This window comes from Dysidea avara, chromosome 9 (genome assembly GCF_963678975.1).
Source record: "Dysidea avara chromosome 9, odDysAvar1.4, whole genome shotgun sequence".
Taxonomy (NCBI): domain Eukaryota; kingdom Metazoa; phylum Porifera; class Demospongiae; order Dictyoceratida; family Dysideidae; genus Dysidea; species Dysidea avara.
The window spans coordinates 34,233,445-34,252,058 of NC_089280.1; the positions used below are offsets into that span (position 1 = coordinate 34,233,445).

General features: G+C 38.8%; 1 protein-coding gene across 2 annotated transcripts in view; it reads left to right on the top strand.

Annotated features, from left to right (window-relative positions):
• Nucleotides 1-18,614, top strand: part of LOC136265542 (uncharacterized) — a 139,081-nt gene that overhangs the window by 73,718 nt on the left and 46,749 nt on the right. For both annotated transcript variants that reach the window (XM_066060415.1, XM_066060416.1), the window contains exons 20-29: nt 14,831-14,971; nt 15,020-15,217; nt 15,267-15,407; nt 15,457-15,666; nt 15,713-15,862; nt 15,923-16,126; nt 16,172-16,306; nt 16,353-16,562; nt 16,609-16,746; nt 16,796-17,008. In XM_066060415.1, coding sequence (XP_065916487.1) covers nt 14,831-14,971; nt 15,020-15,217; nt 15,267-15,407; nt 15,457-15,666; nt 15,713-15,862; nt 15,923-16,126; nt 16,172-16,306; nt 16,353-16,562; nt 16,609-16,746; nt 16,796-17,008 — 1,740 coding nt within the window. The remainder of the gene's footprint in view (nt 1-14,830; nt 14,972-15,019; nt 15,218-15,266; nt 15,408-15,456; nt 15,667-15,712; nt 15,863-15,922; nt 16,127-16,171; nt 16,307-16,352; nt 16,563-16,608; nt 16,747-16,795; nt 17,009-18,614) is intronic.

Below are 18,614 nucleotides of genomic sequence, written 5' to 3' on the forward strand. Positions count from 1 at the left end.
TGAATTGTTTGTAGCTGAACTATCTACAAAGTAACTTCTTCTAGCTGATCCCTCTACAGGGTGATTTGTTTGTAGCTGAACTATCTACATGGTAACTTATTCTAGTTGATCTCTCTACAGGGTGATTTGTTTGTAGCTGAATTCTGTACAGGTGATTTGTCTGCAGTTGAGCTCTTTACAGAATGGTTTCTTTGTAGCTGAACTCTCTACAAGGTAACTTCTTCTAGCTGATCTTTCTACAGGGCGATTTGTAGCTGAATTTTCTACAGGGTGATTTGTTTGCAGCTGAACTCTCTGCATGGTGCTTTCTTTGTAGCTGAACTCTCTACAAGGTGACTTCTTCTAGCTGATCTCTCTACAGGATGGTATGTTCGTAGAGCTGAACTCTCTACAGGGTGATTTGTTTGCAGCTGAACTCTCTGCATGGTGCTTTCTTTGTAGCTGAACTCTCTACAAGGTGACTTCTTCTAGCTGATCTCTCTACAGGATGGTATGTTCGTAGAGCTGAACTCTCTACAGGGTGATTTGTTTGCAGCTGAACTCTCTACATGATAGTTTCTTTGTAGCTGAACTTTCTACAAGGTAGCTTCTTCTCTCTACAGAGTAACTTGTTTGTAGCTGTACTATGCGCAGGGTGGTTTTTAGTAGCTGAACTCTCTACATACAAAGTGACTTCTTCTAGCTGGTATCTCTACAGGATGACTTGTTTCTAGCTGAACTCTACAGGGTGATCTGTTCAGCTACGAACAGATCACCCTGAAGTTACCTTGTACAAGGTGATTTGTTTCCAGCTGAACTCTGTATATGATGGTTTCTTTGTAGATGAACTCTTTACAAGGTAACTTCTTCTAGCTGATCTTTCTACAGAGTGACTTGTTTATAGCTGAACCTACTACATGATGGATTCTTTGTAGCTGAACTCTATGCAGGGTGAACTATTTGTAGCTGAACTCTCTACAGGTAATTTTTTGCAGCTGAACTCTGTACGTGATGGTTTCTTTGTAGCTGAACTCTCTACATGGTGATTTGTTTGCAGCTGAACTCTCTACAAGGTAACTTCTTCTAGCCGATCTGTCTACAGGATCACTTGTTTCTAGCTGATCTCTCTATAGGGTGAATTGTTTCTAGCTGAACTCTCTACAGGGTGATTTGTTTGCAGCTGAACTCTCTATATGGTGGTTTATTTGTAACTGAAGTCTCTACAAGGTGACTTCTTCTAGCTGAACTCTCTACACGGTGATTTGTGTGTAGCTGAATTCTTTACAGGGTGATTTGTTTGCAGCTGAACTCTCTACAAGGTAACTTCTTCTAGCTGATCTGTCTATAGGATCACTTGTTTCTAGCTGATCTCTCTACAGGGTGAATTGTTTCTAGCTGAACTCTCTACAGGGTGATTTGTTTGCAGTTGAACTCTCTACATGGTGGTTTATTTGTAACTGAAGTCTCTACAAGGTGACTTCTTCTAGCTGAACTCTCTACACAGTGATTTGTTTGTAGCTGAATTCTTTACAGGGTGATTTGTTTGCAGCTGAACTCTCCACATGGTGGTTTCTTTGTAGCTGAACTCTCTACAAGGTGACTTCTTCTAGCTGAACTCTCTACAGGATGATCTTTTGGTAGCTGAACTCTCTACATGGTGGTTTCTTTGTAACTGAACTCTCTACAAGGTGATTTCTTCTAGCTAATCTTTTCTACAGGGTGATTTGTTTGTAGCTGAACTCTCTACAAGGTAACTTCTTCTAACTGATCTCTGTACAGGGTGATTTGTTTATAGCTGAACTCTCTACAGGTGATTTGTTTGCAGCTGAACTCTCTACATGATGGTTTCTTTGTAGCTGAACTCTCTACAAGGTAACTTCTTCAAGCTGATCTGTAACAGGGTGATTTGTTCGTAGCTGAACTCTCTACATGGTGATTTCTTTGTAGCTGAACTCTCTACAAGGTGACTTCTTCTAGCTGAACTATCTCTTTCCATAGTTGAACTCCCTACAAGGTAACTTCTTCTAGCTGATCTCTCAACAGGGTGAATTGTTTGTAGCTGAACTCTCTACAAGGTGATTTGATTGTAGCTGATCTCTATACAGGTTACTTGTTTCTATCTGATCTCTTGAATTCTCTTCAGGGTGACTGCTCTATTACGATGACTGCTCTATTAAAGTATCTCGATCTCGCACTTGCTACACCAAGTTGGATTTCGTGTTATAATCGTGGCTTTAAGTCTGATTCTTCTACACTATTGAAGAGCCTTTCTAAGATGATTACTCCATCTGTACAGCGATTTTCAAAGCATTACCCTAAGCGGTTTTTCTGGTAGGCGTGGCAAGTAGTAGTTTTTTATTAGCTAATCTCGATTGCATAATTGTTACACACTGTTGGTTATCTTCCTGGTTTTTAGCTCGGTTTCTTTAAAACCACAAAAGGTTTGAGGTTCAATAGTTAACCTATTCACCCTCCGATTTTCAGCTTCTTCCCATACACGGTTTACCCTGTAGGCATGACAACATATCGGTGTTATTTTTCGTGAATAATTGCTAATAACTCTTTACCTGTTTATCGTATTCCAGCCAAAGTTGGTACCAAGATACGCCTTTATACCCCCCCCCCCCCCCCCCCCCCCCCTTTAATTTCAAGGCAATCGGATATGTCATCCACGTTTTATAGCAGTTTTTGTAAGTGTGCAAAGAGAGGAAGAAAAAATGAAGAAACTAAGCCAATTTTTGAAATCGCATATCTCAGGAACACTTGAAGCGATTTCGCTAAAATTTTGTATGTGGAGTACTGAAGTTGGCAGGCATGTCCACAGCAAAATATCGTCTTGTTTTGTCAAGGCAGCACAGAGCAACGGAGGTGCAAAAATTGCAGTTTCGTTTTTCCTGTCAATATACTCACGGGTGTTGCGCACCGGCTTCTTGGGCCGCACAACACACCACCATGTGTCTTGATACCTTTTTGTCCGAGAAATCACCAACTCTGGCAAATGAAAATTGATGTTTAATAACTATACAAGATTTTACAAGAGGTAATGATTAAAGGGTAAGCATCATCAATATGGCTGTGTGATCTTGTGTAGTTATTAACACCAATTATCAGTTGCCAGAGTTGGCAATTTCTCAGACAAAAAATAATAAAGGTATAGACATTTCACCATACCCTTTCCAAGGGGTGCTTATAATCTCTAATTGATAAGCACCACCACAAAGAATAGGTCTACAATGATGAAATATCCAGTTATTAAGGGTGTGGTTATTGTGTTCCATTGCTATAAGAGCAGCTAGCCATGGTCATTGTACCATGGTCGCTGTGCTTGATTGTTGTATATGAATGCAAAGATGACCTTACCCTAAAACTGCAACAAACAGAATGTCAATTAGGACCTACTAAAGAGAATCTCAGATCTAATAAAGATTACCTAAATTTCTCAAGAAGAAAACAAGAGAAACTGTTGAAATTCTGGAATACCAAGTATATTCTAAATACTCTACAATAGCAGGACAATGAAACATGCCAGCATTTGGTGCCACATGTTTCTACCTCGTGTTTTAGTTGAACACCACACCCATGACGTCAGTTGAATTCCACACCTGTGACGTCACATGCAACCGCTCTATTGGGGTGTAAAACTAGAGGGGTAAACATTTATATTTATTTATTTATTTAGGCTTTATGGTGTGAAAACAACAAAAGTCTTGTTGGTAGCAACCAATAGCCATATACCGTATAGCGGGGTTTTCTCGCAGACAAATTTACTTGTAAATATAAAATCATGCAACACTTAATCTCGTGAGGTGACAAATTTGCAGCATTAAATTCTTCACACAAATTTATTACCCGTTGTAATAAGTGTTTACGTACAAGATGGAAAGCAGTGAAATTTGTTGTTTTTGCTGTGCTTCTTTGTATCTATGGTTGTATCCACAATGAATTGATGTTTAACAGTTTTTGTGTTATAGTGTTTAGTTTTACAAGGCATGTATGCGATCCAGTTTGCTGGATTATGTGTTTTCAGTGCTTGCGTTTTATAAAACAGCTGCGGGTTTAAGGGTTAATGTACAAAAGCAAGTTTGACTTGGTCAACTGTGGACTCTACGTATAATGATTTAATGGTAGTGCAACTGCATCAGCTCTAAGAACTGTTTTTCAGTAGTGCCCTACAAAAACATACAATATTAGCTAGCTCTATACAACAATAAAACAACACAAGTACAAGCTGAGCAGCAAAACAAAGAGTACAAGAACAAGACAAAAAACAAGTAACAATACAACTGCTTTAAAGCACATTTAAAAAGTGATATACGATCAGCATCAACTAATATGGGGGTTACCCTGGTTAATGATGCTTGAAAAGTAGTCTAAAATTTTATCTGCTCTACATTTTCAACTCGTCATCCAGCTGGAGCACTCCCAGTTTGTGCATACAAAAATACTGATAAATAATGTTGCCTGTGGTATTTGGTTACTATATTGCTTGAATCTATACACATTTGCTGTAGTTTTTGCTAGAGCTGAGCGATAGTACAACTATCACAATCATGATAGATAGTAACTTTTATATCACGATAACGATACTATCGCGATATTACCAAAGGCAATTAACAACCTCAGATGACCAGTTAATAACATTTCTAAAAAGTACCATAGTTCAAGAAAACACATGTATTTAATAATGATAACAATTGTTTCATCACTTGTATATTCGTTTTACAGGTTTTCTGCCAAGAATACTAACATGTTAACATTCTGGCAAGCTTGTTGGTTATTAACAATATGACCAGCACAACTAAAAGCTCTTTCTGATGGCGCAGATGTTGCTGGTACTGACAAGTACTTGCACACCAGTTTTACCAAAAATATCTAAAACAGTTTTGCTTCCACCAGTTTAGTAATGTACTTGCATTTTTGTAATCTAGTATAGCTGGTGGTTCAGAACGATAGCAAATAATCTCCAGATCTATTTTTTCAGAAACAGTGGCTTGTGAAGCTTCTGGTGAAGGATTGTTAAGAGTCAGCATTATCAGGTTGTACTATGTCACTTACTAAGGACAGTAACAAATTTCTCCTTTTGGCAATCGTGTAGTCCATGATGAACTGGAGGCATTTGAATAACTTGATACTGTACTTTGCTGGTCCGGTAGCTCAAGTTCTGCTTTCTAATCACTAATCAATTCATCTTTTTCCATATCTGTCAAAAATGCAGGTAATTTCAATCTAGGGTCTAGAAAGCAAGCCTTGGTTATATGTTTTAGAATTTGGCCAGTATAGCGACCTGACAAATTATCAAACATTGCCTTTTTCATAGATTTTTGTAAGTTTGTGTCAGTAGATGAACCTCTCAGGTCAACATTAAGTAGCTTTTGTAACAAAGGTCGTATCATTGTAATTGTAACCCATTTTTCCCCACCTAACGCTTCAGTAATCTTGACAATAGGTTTCATTACAGATAGATTATCTGACATTGCAGCAAACTCAGTGTCACTAGGCAATAAGTTGCCTCTTTTTAACTCCAACAATGCAGCACAAATAGGTTGCTGTAATTCAACAACTCTCTCTACCATGTAATATAAAGAATTCCACCTCGTAACAACATCATGTGTTAGATTATGCTTGGGACTGTGTAGATCAATTTGCTTTCTCTCAATAACATAAAATGCATTAGTTGATCGATAAAAGTGACTAGTTAGCTGACGACAGCGAGAAAGAGCTCAAGAAACTCCTGGTACTGCCATGGCCTTTTCTACAGCTAAGTTAAACACATGGCGGAAACATGGCATGTGAAGACACTCCAAATGCTGCAATGCAGCTTTTATATTGAAAGCATTGTCAGTTGTTGCTGCAATCAGATCTATTGTTTCTAGTTCCCACTCACTCATAACACAATGCACTTCTTCAGCAATATTATCACCAGTGTGTGCTTCCGTAAATTCTTTGGTTTCCAGTAAGTAATGTTTTAGCTGATACTGTTCGTTAATATAGTGAAGTTAATATACGAATGCGTGGCCCTTGATGACCACATATCAGTGGTAAAAGAAAATTTTTTGCATGAGTTCTGAAGCTCTGTATGAATAGCTTGCCTATTACTAATGTAAATTTGAGGCATGTAGGAAGTAGATATAGTTTTCCTGTCAGGAGGCTTGTACCTAGGTTCCAGGTCGTGCACAAACTTCTGAAATCCAGCACCATTCACTGTATCAAATGGTTGGGTATCTTTAGCCAGAAAATAACAAAGTGACTCTGTGAGCTTGATCCACTTGCTTGAATTGCATGAAAACGGTTCTTGTTGATGGAACAACTCTGGTATCCTCTACTGTCCAGGGGGGTACGTTGGTGGAAGCAGAACTACTGCTAGTACTACTGCTGCCATCGTCGTTCTGAAGTGATTGAAACAACAATGGGTGGTGTTCTTTCAGGTGGAATCACATGTTTGTGGTGTTTCCACAGTATTTGTAACCATTTTTACAAACTATGCAGTAGACTATAGCTACCTTGCATTTCTTCTTGTCAAGCTCGCAATACTTTCCGTCACATGCTGGAAAACCAAAGTGTTCCCAAACTTTACTCCTGGAACCTTCCAATAGTAAAAACTGTCATGTTGGGTTATCTTCATTCAATTCGTTGTCCGCGCTGTAGTCTTCTTCTGCACTTTCACTAAGAATTTCAACGCAACTCTCGCCACTTTCACATTCGTTGTCCATTTTTACCAATTAATTACGCATGTGCATAATATTGTGGTAGCGCAATTGTATACTATCGTTATCGCGATTGCTAATCACTGTCGTGATAATCGATTAATCGCCACTATCGCTCAGGTCTAGTTTTTGCTTTTACAAAGACTTTTTGTTATTGTATAGAGCACATTAGTAGTGCTTGAAATGTATGTATTAGTGCATACCTCTAAACTCCCAAGTCTGACTCAGATTGCTATATACATATCTGAATCAGTGAGAGTCATCTGAGTTAGTGATGCTGACCCAGTTTCAACCATGATATGGTGAACAATGGAATGAAGAACTCAAAGAGAAGAAAAAGGATATCATATATTAAAAGGTCTTTCAACATGTCAAGTGGGCGAATAAGCAATCAAGTGAAATGAAATCACACTCTGCTCCCTCAAAGATGTCTCTCATCTTTGGCCAATTTCTCAGCTGCAGCAGCCACTGTCACCCCAGCACAAGAAGAGGAAGATAAGTGTGAAGGCTGGGTAGTATTGTGAACTGGGATATTAAAGTAACCAAGATGACTATGCTGAAAATCTGTATAGTAAACATCACTTAAAGAATCAGAAGTAATGCATTGCACCTTTTAGAACTCCAGGATGGATTTGTGGTAGAGAATAACAATGATAGAGCATAGATGAGCATAAAGCAATGAGAGCATTCAAGGTTGACTACAAAAGTAGTGACCCATTAATATTTAAGGAATTGGCTGGCCTGTAGATAAAGTAACCATCATAGAATTGTCTTTTGGTGGTCTAAAGGGATAGTGCAACAGTATAAGCCATTTAAGATTTGTTATGATTTTACTGCCAGTGAAATTGCATGCTTTTACAGTAAAGCCAAATGAATATAAAGGATTTAAGCTTGGTTATTATATAGTACTATAGTATTTTTAAAAATTGTTAATTTAAAAATGAAGTAGGGATCTATGCAATATAAGTAGTGAAACAAGAGATGAATGATGGTATTACAGCATAGCTCGGTGGGAAAGTCCTTACTTTGGCATTGAGCAAAATTGTAGCTAATATCCCAAAGTAGGGACTTTCCCATCGAGCTATGCTGTAATACCATCATTCATCTCTTGTTTCACTACTTTTTATTGCATAGATCCTTACTTCATTTTTAAATTAACAATTTTTAAAAATACTAGTTTGTTTAGTTTTTTGTTGTAGCACAGCTAGCTAGTTACAGCTTATTAAAGTACGTACTGTGCCAAAATTGGAAACATATAGGCCCACAGTAGCATGCATAGCTTACCTTTGATCATAGTAGCAGTGACGCTCATATCTATGACCTGTCTCAGTACGATGGTCCGCATTCTATTCGAGGCCCGGTTCTATTCACCCTGGCCGGTGGTTGTTCGAATGAACAGGCCCTTTCAGTTGTTTGGAGCTTAGTCTCGACTAACAGGATGAGGTAATACAATTTCCACTCGAGTACTATCCAATCACATGAATCACTCGCTAATCTCACCGTCCGGCACTGAGTGGCTGAGTCAGTGTGTTCAGAGGAACAAGCCGTCGAGTATCAGTCCATCTCAAATCTCTTCCCCAGGCATTTACAAAAGTCGAAGTGACAACTCAGCAGCCTTAATGTTTCACCTGCAACACTTGAAATTATAAGTGCCCTCTTTCAGCAGCATAAGCACTTTCTGAAATAATTTTGTGGTGTCTACAGAAAAGTGTTGATATGGAAAATTAATGCCTCAGTATGGTTTCGATGCTTGAAGAAGAAGACAACCAACCTGATTGAAGATAAAAGGAAAGACAAGGCGCACAGGGCGTACACTCGTCGGAACCCCAAAAGGCACCTCTCCTCATATTCCCATTAGCCCACACTACAACACTGATATAGGTGTGCAGCTGCAGGCATGGATACTATTTTAATAAATTTAAAACAACCTAGAAGGCGTGCAGCTGCAGGCACGGCTACTATTTTAATAAATTTACAACAACCTAGGGTCACCAAAGAGAGGTGTGTCAGGCCAAAATTGCCTGTAAATATAGACACAGGGTGATGTTTCTAGTGACGGACGAGTGAATACCAGCCTGAGCTATAGCTCGTTGTCCTGCTGGTTATGCAGCTCAGATCTCTCCAGTGACTGTTCAGACTCCCCAGCTTCTCACAGGATGAGTAATCCTAGTGCTCCTGGATAGGATGGTCCCACTAGCAAAAAATCAATGTCATCAATAGTAACACTGAAGCATCCTAACATGACAAATTAACCACAATGTTACAGGCTGTAGTTGACAGAAAGTACTGTTACACTGTATTAACTTTACACAAGCTCGTGGACTCCACTTAACAATACTATTACACTGTACTAGCTAATACACCAGCACACAGGCTGCACTTGACACTATACTAGCAAATACACCAGCACACAGGCTGCTCTTGACAATACTGTTTCACTATACTAACTAATACACCAGCACACAGGCTGCACTTTACAATAGTGTTACACTACACTAGCTAATACACCAGCACACAGGCTGCACTTGACACTATACTAGCAAATACACCAGCACACAGGCTGCTCTTGACAATACTGTTTCACTATACTAACTAATACACCAGCACACAGGCTGCACTTTACAATAGTGTTACACTACACTAGCTAATACACCAGCACACAGGCTGCACTTGACACTATACTAGCTAATACACCAGCACACAGGCTGCACTTGACAATACTGTTTCACTATACTAACTAATACACCAGCACACAGGCTGCACTTGACAATAGTGTTACACTGTACGGGTAATTGCACCAGCTCATATGATGTACTAACAATACACCACCTCATGAGCTGCACTATTACCAGCTAAACACCAGGACATTGGCTGTACCTGACAATATTGTTACCTGTCCTGCTATGCTTACTTGAACAATTTGGTAATACCATGTACCCACCTCACAGGCTGTAGTTAATAGAATTAAGTTAAAGAACAAATATCAACTCTGACAGTCCTTACATCTGTATACAATTCTATTACATCATGCATGAACCACAGTGAGAGGAATTCTAATAGCCAGCATATTAGATGCTCCTTTAAACAAACTTAAACCTATATCCAACCTGGAATTCTGTCAGGGTCAGCACCCTTACAACAAGTATATAGAAGGCTCACCATGGGAAAATAAGATGTGCCAGAACTGGGCTGATGGCCACTCTATTATCCTTAGAGTTCCTTGGGCTCTACAGCTATGAGCATAAAATAGCCTGGAGGATTAAATACAACAGGGGGCCAACCCATAAGTCCAAATGGCCAGTAAAGGTATACTATGCCCTCAGACCCGGGTTCTAAAATCGAGCATTAACGCACATTATCTGTTGTATAGCTGGCAAACTTGTTAATAGTATGGGGTCCCCACTGTGAATCTAAATCTCCAAAGGCACTCTGGGCCAAATCCTTTTGTACTACTAAACTCGTTTTCTTCACACAAACTAACCCAATACCACTGTCTAAATAGACCTCTATTCTTAAGACAAGGCTTCTTACTGGTGGTCACAATAACTTAGTAAATAAGTAACAGGTTGTAGCTAAGTCAAAAGTAAGGAGACAGAACACACAATAACACTAATAATTTTCCTTGCCCAGAGGAAACCTAGGTAATATCCATACCGATTATTGCGTACCCAATTTGAGATTAAATGTAAACATACTTAAGGTTACCTAGCTGGATCATGTGCATGGGAATCCTAAAGGTCTTTGTGCTTAAATTTGTCTTTCAGAAGGTACTTGTTGAGGTATCATACATTCACCACTAAGAGTTTGCCTACACTAATAGTGAACTACAGATTAGTGCTTACGAGAGACTCTATGCCTGCAATGATCGTTCAATAACTCAGCTATTGCTGATGACAGCCTTTTGCATGGTTATAATTTCTGGTTCCCCTAGTGTATTGGGTACTGATAAAAGAGTAAGTTTGGAAACACAACACTCTATTATGGCCTTAAACACCTGCCAGAAACTGACATGGGCTAATTCTTGCCCCAGTTTACATTTTAGTCACTGTTAATGGCATCCCCACAAAATTTCTCATTCACTTGCTTGGAAAATTGCTTCTGGACGGCTGGGTCAACTGCACCAGTTGGCTTTGCACTGGTACTATTGAACATATAATCATGTTACCATGCCTTATCAACACAATTGACTGACTGCCTTTTTAGTATAGCAGCGTAGCCCCCAAAATTGGCAATATTGTGCACTTTTTCATAAAACCATGAAACTTTCCACATAAATAGTACTCCTCAATACATGTATTTTTAGATATAGTGCCATCATTGATTTGACCTTTGATGACCTTTACGGCCATTTTTGTACAGAAAATTGATCATTTTTGTCTTTAACTCCCTGAGGCAGTAATTAACTTGTTAAAACACGGTACCAAACAAAAGATCTTGTTGATAGAAAACAACTTGGTTATTATTTGAAGTCAATAGGTGATTTCGTTACTAAGTTATGATCATTTTTATTAGCTGCAAAATTTGATAAATCTATGCTTATTTATATGCCCACAGGTAATTCACACCTCGAGGGCAGGTAAATATAATCAAATTTTGCAGCTAATAATAATGATCATAACTTAGTAACGAAATCACCTATTGACTTCAAATAAAAACCAAGTTGTTTCTATCAGCATGATCTTTTGTTTGGTACCATGTTTTAGCAAGTTAATTACTGCCTCAGGGAGTTAAAGACAAAAATGATCAATTTTCTGTACAAAAATGGTCATAAAGGTCACCAAAGATCAAATCAGCGATGGCACTATATCTAAAATTAGATGTATTGAGGACTACTATTTATGTGGAAAGTTTCATGACTTTATGAAAAAGTGCACAATTTTTTGATTGTGCCGCTATACTATTTAGTTACAGTTAACACCACTGGGTGGCAGACTACAGTCACAGCATAGCAAACCGCAACTACATGGTAAACACTTATGAGACACAATCAACACTAACATCACAGCACAAAGTATAGACATCCTGTGACACATGCTGCACATGACATGGTCTACTTATCTTGTTGGGTCAGTATTCTTTTGGATTACTCCTTTTGCACACACTTGCAACGGGGACCCAGCAAGTGGGATTTAAACTTTGGTAAGTTACACTTGATGCAGATGGGTGGAGGCAGTAACTTTGTTCCAGTGGCTTAAATTCCTCCTCAAGACTCCATACACTTCGCGTTAATCTTAGCAACGAGCTCATTGTGCCAGGCATAAGGCTTTGGAGCCCTGTACAGCTGTCGGTTCCTTGGAGCTCATTTCTAGAAGAGGGACCTCTGGCCCAATGTGCCAAGGTGCTTTCAGATGACGTTCCAGACAATGCCATGCCATTGATAATGACATCAGTATGGAGGGGGTACTCTTCGCTCCTTCGGTATTTGAATGCCCACTTTATTCTTTTTGTGATCAGCTGCGCTCTGTGGCAGTCTTCTCCTGTCCAGCAGCTCAGTTCTGTCGCGTTGACCGGTTCGCCTCCTGGGACTGCTTAAGCAACTGCGCTGCATTTAAAAGCACTTCTCCATCATCGGTAAGTCCGTAAGGGAAATGGTAGCTCGAATAGTAACCATCACATTTGTGCCTGACAGCCTAGAATTACACATGTTCACACATTTGCACTATAAATAACGATATCTCACATGCCAACCTACTGCACGTGCACATCGTATTACGGCGGGAGCTTATTTTCTGTCTAATTCACAAGTTCAAACAACATAAAATACATATCCCACTGGTGAGTTTGTTGTTGTGGCGTAAAATGGTGACCGTGTGCTGCTTCATTTGGGCTCTAGGCTTGCGACTGTAGTGAGGCAGTGAGGCAGTGAGGCAGTGAGACTAAAATCGGAGTTTTGGCAATTTTTTAAAATTTTATATCTGGCCACCTGTAAGTGTTTTGTTGTATTTAATGTATTATATAGACTAGTACTATTCCATAAAGGTGATTTTCGCTGCGTAAAATATCTGTAGGATGATTTTAAAGGCGGAATTTTGGGAAGCACGTGAAACATTCACCATGATCCCTACTTAAATGGTACGACCATACCGTTTGATATAGTAGGGATCATGAAGGTTTGGGCTTTTCTGGCCATTAAAACTAGCCTAATTTTTCCTTCTTGACGTACAGTCAAGTCAAAATGCTTCCAGAGTGATCCAAAACCCTTTTAAGGTGGCGCTGAACCAATTAAGGGCAGCCGCACAAAGTTAATTGTACAGCATGTTTGTGGTAATGCGCGAACAAACGCGGAAATTCATAGACCACAGCGAAGCGCCTCAGTTGACTAACAGAACAAGCTCTGTCAGACCTACCAGCTACTTTTGTTGATACAACTAATGTTATTCACGCTTTAAAACTATTAGCTTGTCACAACTCTGGTTAATTCACTGGAGAACGGCACCAGCTGCCATCGCGTGGTTACTGTTATACGGACCGCACCCTGATTAGCCACACCGTCTCCTTTCTCGCTAAATAACTTCAAAATTATGCACCACAGACCATCAAAATTTGGTATAGGCATTGGGTAAGCGATACTCTACAATAGTACGCTTCGAATTTCCGCGATTCGAGTTTGATGGAGTTGTTAGCCAATGTTGTAGCCCACGGGTGTGCGTTTTCACTACTTTCCGTGTTGTTATCAGTGAAAAGGAAAGCGTAGAATTGTTCTACAAGGTGAGAAATGGTTGGAACCGAAGTGGCTTAGCGCTACGTTGTTCATTGGCCAAGTTATTTAAAAAATCGGGTTAAAACATGGGAGTCTTATAGGCGAAAAATGAAGGCGTGTTATTTCATGAAACTTTGTAAGCTAAACTAAAGTATCACAGGCTATCACAACAGCTTTTAAGGCGTAGATTAAGTTGTATACTAGCGAAGTTTTGGGCCACCTAAAATAGTTCATTAAGCGCGTGGGTTGAAACAAATTGTTTTGTGCGGCTGGACTTAATCGGTTCAGCGCCACCTTAACAAGTTTCTGTGGAATATTATTTTTTATTTAACTGAATTTTCTGCTGACTGATTTCTCCATCCAAGCATAACTTGACCAAGGTTAGGCTACAGGCTTGCTTCTTCACTGTTCAACATTCAGTCGGAGATGTGCCTTTTCGTTTACCACAATAGCTACAGTGTATGTATTATCTTTGTCCTTTTTTGTGTCTCCTTTTTTCTCCACTACCACATAGGTGTTGATTCATGCATGGTAATGCGTGATGTCTTCAGTGCAGCTGGCTATCACAAGATTCATCCTTAATTTCTGTAGTGACTGGATTGATTACAGTGGCAATTTTTGTACTGTTATTTGTTTGTAATGCTGTATAACAGGGAGAACATACCTAAACACAAAGCAGAATGCTACAGCAGATGACTATACAGGTCACATCAGGATAAAGTCTGCTTAACACTTTGTCAAAACACTCTATCATACATGGACACAAGTTATTGTGTAGCATTAATTACGGACAGGCGCTACCTCACCATCCTTACAGAACAACATTACAAGTGCTGAAGCAAGTTTTAAAAACCATCACCCCTACTTTATTGTTATTACCTCATTTGTTTGTTAATATTGCTTCATAACCTTAAATGGCTTTACTATGTAAACAAAACTGTTGAACTATTCCTTTAAATCAATCAAAGTGAAAGCCATGGAAGTTATAGCATGATAGTTTAATAGTGCAGTCACCCTAATAGAACATTCACTACAGTTGCATGATTGTAGCAAATGGTTTTCAGATATACACATAGACTATTAAATATTTGAACTATGCACGTGCACAGATGTTATCCTTATTCATTTATGTTATATACATAAAGAAAAGAAGAAAAAGGTTGGATAAAAGCAAATCTTAATTTTGGAGTTTGCAAATCCAAAAAAAATGTCATTACTGCATAAACAGAAGAACATGCAGCGTTGAAAGGTCAGGAAAATTGTAAGATTAAAGATGGCATCCAAGAAATGTTCACAATGTACTGTAAATAGACGTTTTATGACAGCATTATCATGCCATACAACTTGGTATAATATTTGGAGCTACACCCTTTTTCAACGTGGCTGTTTTGTATAGATAGCCACACAATGATGGGATATATTAACCATATTTAATATGTATTTGCAGCACTAATGGTTGAGTTCACATCAATGCATTTTGATGGATCAGAATCATCTGGTGAAGTGCTGGTAGGTGTGGAAATGTCAGGAGGAACTGCTGATAAAAACATTGCAATAACTATCAGTCTGACAGAAATAAATGCAACTGGTCAGCTACATCATTAGTGTACCACATTATGTATTTACAAACTTGCAGAAGGAACTGATTTCAACTCTGCTCTTTTCACTGCAACATTTCCTGCTGGAGCCACTACTACTACAGTGAGAGTACCAGTGATGAGTGATAGTATTGTTGAGGGAGATGAGATGTTTAGTATGAGATTATCATCACTTGGTCCTGGAATAGTAGCTGGTTCTGTTAATAGTGCAACTGGAATAATAGTGGACTCTACCCGTAAGAATAGCTTCGGGAAAGACTCCATGTAAACCATTGTAATCCTTAGGTATAACAGTGGAGTTCACACATTCACAATACACTGGTTCAGAAGATACAGGATCTGTACTGGTAACATTGGAACTAGTTGGAGGAACATCCAGTAGACCATTTGATGTCACTGTTACTCTATTAGAGCAGTCTGCTGAAGGTAATGGTGTGTATGATAATGTGTTGATTGAAGAGTATTTGACTAACAGGTGGTGTTGACTTTAACAATACTACACTAACTGCTATATTTGGTAGTGGGATGACAACTAGTAATGTTAGTATACCAGTAGTGGATGATATGTTAGCAGAAGGAAGAAATGAAACATTTAATTTGATGTTAAGTGTACCATCATCACTTGGTCCAGCAATAACAGCAGGTGGTAGAGATAGTGCAATAGGAGTTATCATTGATACTACCAGTGAGTGTATAAAGTGTTATTAGAATATGAGTAATGTGTTGTGTAGTATTGAGAGTGGAGTTTGGATCAGATAAATTTGTTGGTTCAGAGTCATCAGGACATGTAGAAGTTGTAGTGATAATATTAGGAGGATCATCTATCACACCTATTGAAGTAGTGATGACTCCTTCTGAACAATCACCAGTGTCAGCAAGAGGTGAGGGATACATTAACAAGTAACACAATGTATGAACTAGTGATTACTGTACTGTGATAGGATCAGGTGTAGACTTTGACTCTAATCCAATTACTATAATATTTGGTGTTGGAGAAGTGAGTAGAACAGTTAATATATCAGTGAGTTGTGACAAGGAGCTGAAAAGAGAGGAGACATTTGATATTAAATTATCACTAGTAAGTGATAATTCTCAAGTAACAACACAGAGAAGCAGATCTACAGGAAGAATCACAGATAGTACAGGTCAGTAATGAAGTAGTAGTCAGTGTAGGTGATAATATAATACAGTTGAGGTGAACTTTAACAAGTCATCATATGAAGTAAGGGAAGACAGTGATGAAGTGATGATAATGATAGTACTGAATCAACCATCATCCAAACCATTTGATGTGATTATCAGTTTAATGGATGGGACTGCTGAAAGTGAGTATTTAATCTTTTTTTTTTTTTGAAATGTGCTTTATTATAGGAGGAACTAATCGTGACTACAGAAGGAATTCCATCACTGTTAATGTTCCAACTAATGAGACGTCAGCGTCGTTCCCTGTACAGATTGTTAATAATAACATTGCAGAATGTGATGAAACATTTACACTAACACTTAGTGTTCCATCCTCACCTTGTGGAGTTATTAGTGGAAGTGATGATACTAGTGAAGTGATGATAAGAGATGATGATGGTAGGAGAAGTGTTAGTGATTATGTTGTGTTATTACTGACCAACAGGTGTAATGTTGTCATTTAACCAATCACAATATTCTATTGAAGAGAACATGACTCCATTATCAGTTGGTCTAATACTAAACAGGACAACCTCTGAAGATGTTATAGTAGAAGTTAGTGTGAATGATGGATCAGCCAAAGGTAGTAGTTATTAATTGTTGATGTAAAGTTGAGAGATATTCTACTACAGCTGGTATGGACTATGATAGATCAGGAGCTCCACTAGTGTTTACTATGACTATTAAGAGTGGAATGACATCATCATCATTTGTTGTGAATATTATTGATAACACAATGCAAGATGGAGATAAGATATTTTCCATTACTTTTAGAGTAACATCAGCATGTTTACCAATATCCATCAAGTCTGATACTACTGATGTGACTGTCAGGGATGATGAAGGTGCTTATAAGCTGCTGTAAATAAATTGATTATGCTTATATTATAGCACAAACTTATAGGAAGGATCCAATGTGCATCCCAATTTAGAATAAATAGTGTCACTGAAACCATAGGGGTTTTTTCATAATATATACAGTACCCTGGCTCCTAGGCTAGCAAAGTAATTATATAAAGGTTGAATGCCTCCATATAGAGTGGCTTAGAGTGGATGAAAAAAGGTATTCACTTTTAGATGGTTGCCACATTTATATTTCTTCATATACACAATATTCTTAAGACAGTTAAACCAACCACTCACACATGCACAGTTTGCACACATAGCCATAGTAAATACAAAGCTGTAATAAGCAGCATTGTAAGTGGGTTGGATGACCTGGGTCAGTAGGGTCACCTTTTTGGTAGGTCAAGTGGGTCTCATCCGCAAATTGTATTATCTGGATGTGACCCAGATAATTAAAGAGATCACGTTTCCTTAAAATATGGCGTCTGGTGACTCTGTTCTATGTGAAGGCCTAGGGATGGTGGAATCTTGTGTCTGAGTCCCCTACTGAGTTGCTACCTCAAACTGTTTCAGAACGGGTGATATCAGGAGAATTTATTCTCGGGGTTAATAAGAAATCGAAAGGCAGTCATGCTTGGGATCAGTTTTGTCTTGTGTGGGATCCAGTCAACCATCAAGAAGTATGTGGTGTTGCTTGTTGTAGTGTGTGTAAATTGTGTCTTCGTTATAAAATGTCAGTAGACGGGGAAGAAAAATTGCTGGGTACAAAGAATATGCTGGATCATATAAAGAACTGTACACCATCTTCTTCCAGTAGTGTTCAAAGTGGCTCTGATGGCAGTAGTAATAGTGGTAGCAGCACCCAATTTGTCCAAAAAGTTCCTGGGCAGAGGACCCTGGATAGTTTTGTTAAGCGAAAGTTGGGGAGCAAACAAGAATGTTGATTCGTGAACAGGCTGCAACTCTTGTTGCTGCTGCTATCAGTTTATTATTATTATTATTAGCGCTTTACAGTGACCAGCACTGAAGGTCTGACAGCAACATGTGCTACAGCCTTAGTTTGTTGAGCAAGAACCTCTGAAACATTTCACACAAGCATTTGTAGATTTAGGTGCAGTCTATGGACGTGTTCCTGCCTCAGATTTTATTGTAGGGCGTTATACAGTTAGAAGTGATATTGCTAAAAAGTTTCACCAAGTTCAAGAAACTCTTAGAGAGTTGATAGCTGCCCCATCAAAGTTAGGCGCAGTCTCATTCGTTAGTGACTTATGGTCAGATAATGTTGTCAACTCTCGTATCTGGTTGTAACCTTTTTCTGGGTGCAGGAAACTGGTCCAGATAAAAGACGATGGGCTCTCAGACATGGTATGTATGCCTGCAAATTTTTTTCCCGACACAGCAACAACAGCTGACCACATCCAGATAACCTTGGATAGAATTTGATTGATTGATTTATTATTTTATACTCACAACAATTGGCACAATGCCGTTCCTCCTTGTTGGAGTGATACAACAACAACAACAACAACTAACTAAGCATACAAGAATATACAAGATAAACACAAAGCAAGACAATAACATACATTACACCACCCACACACATAC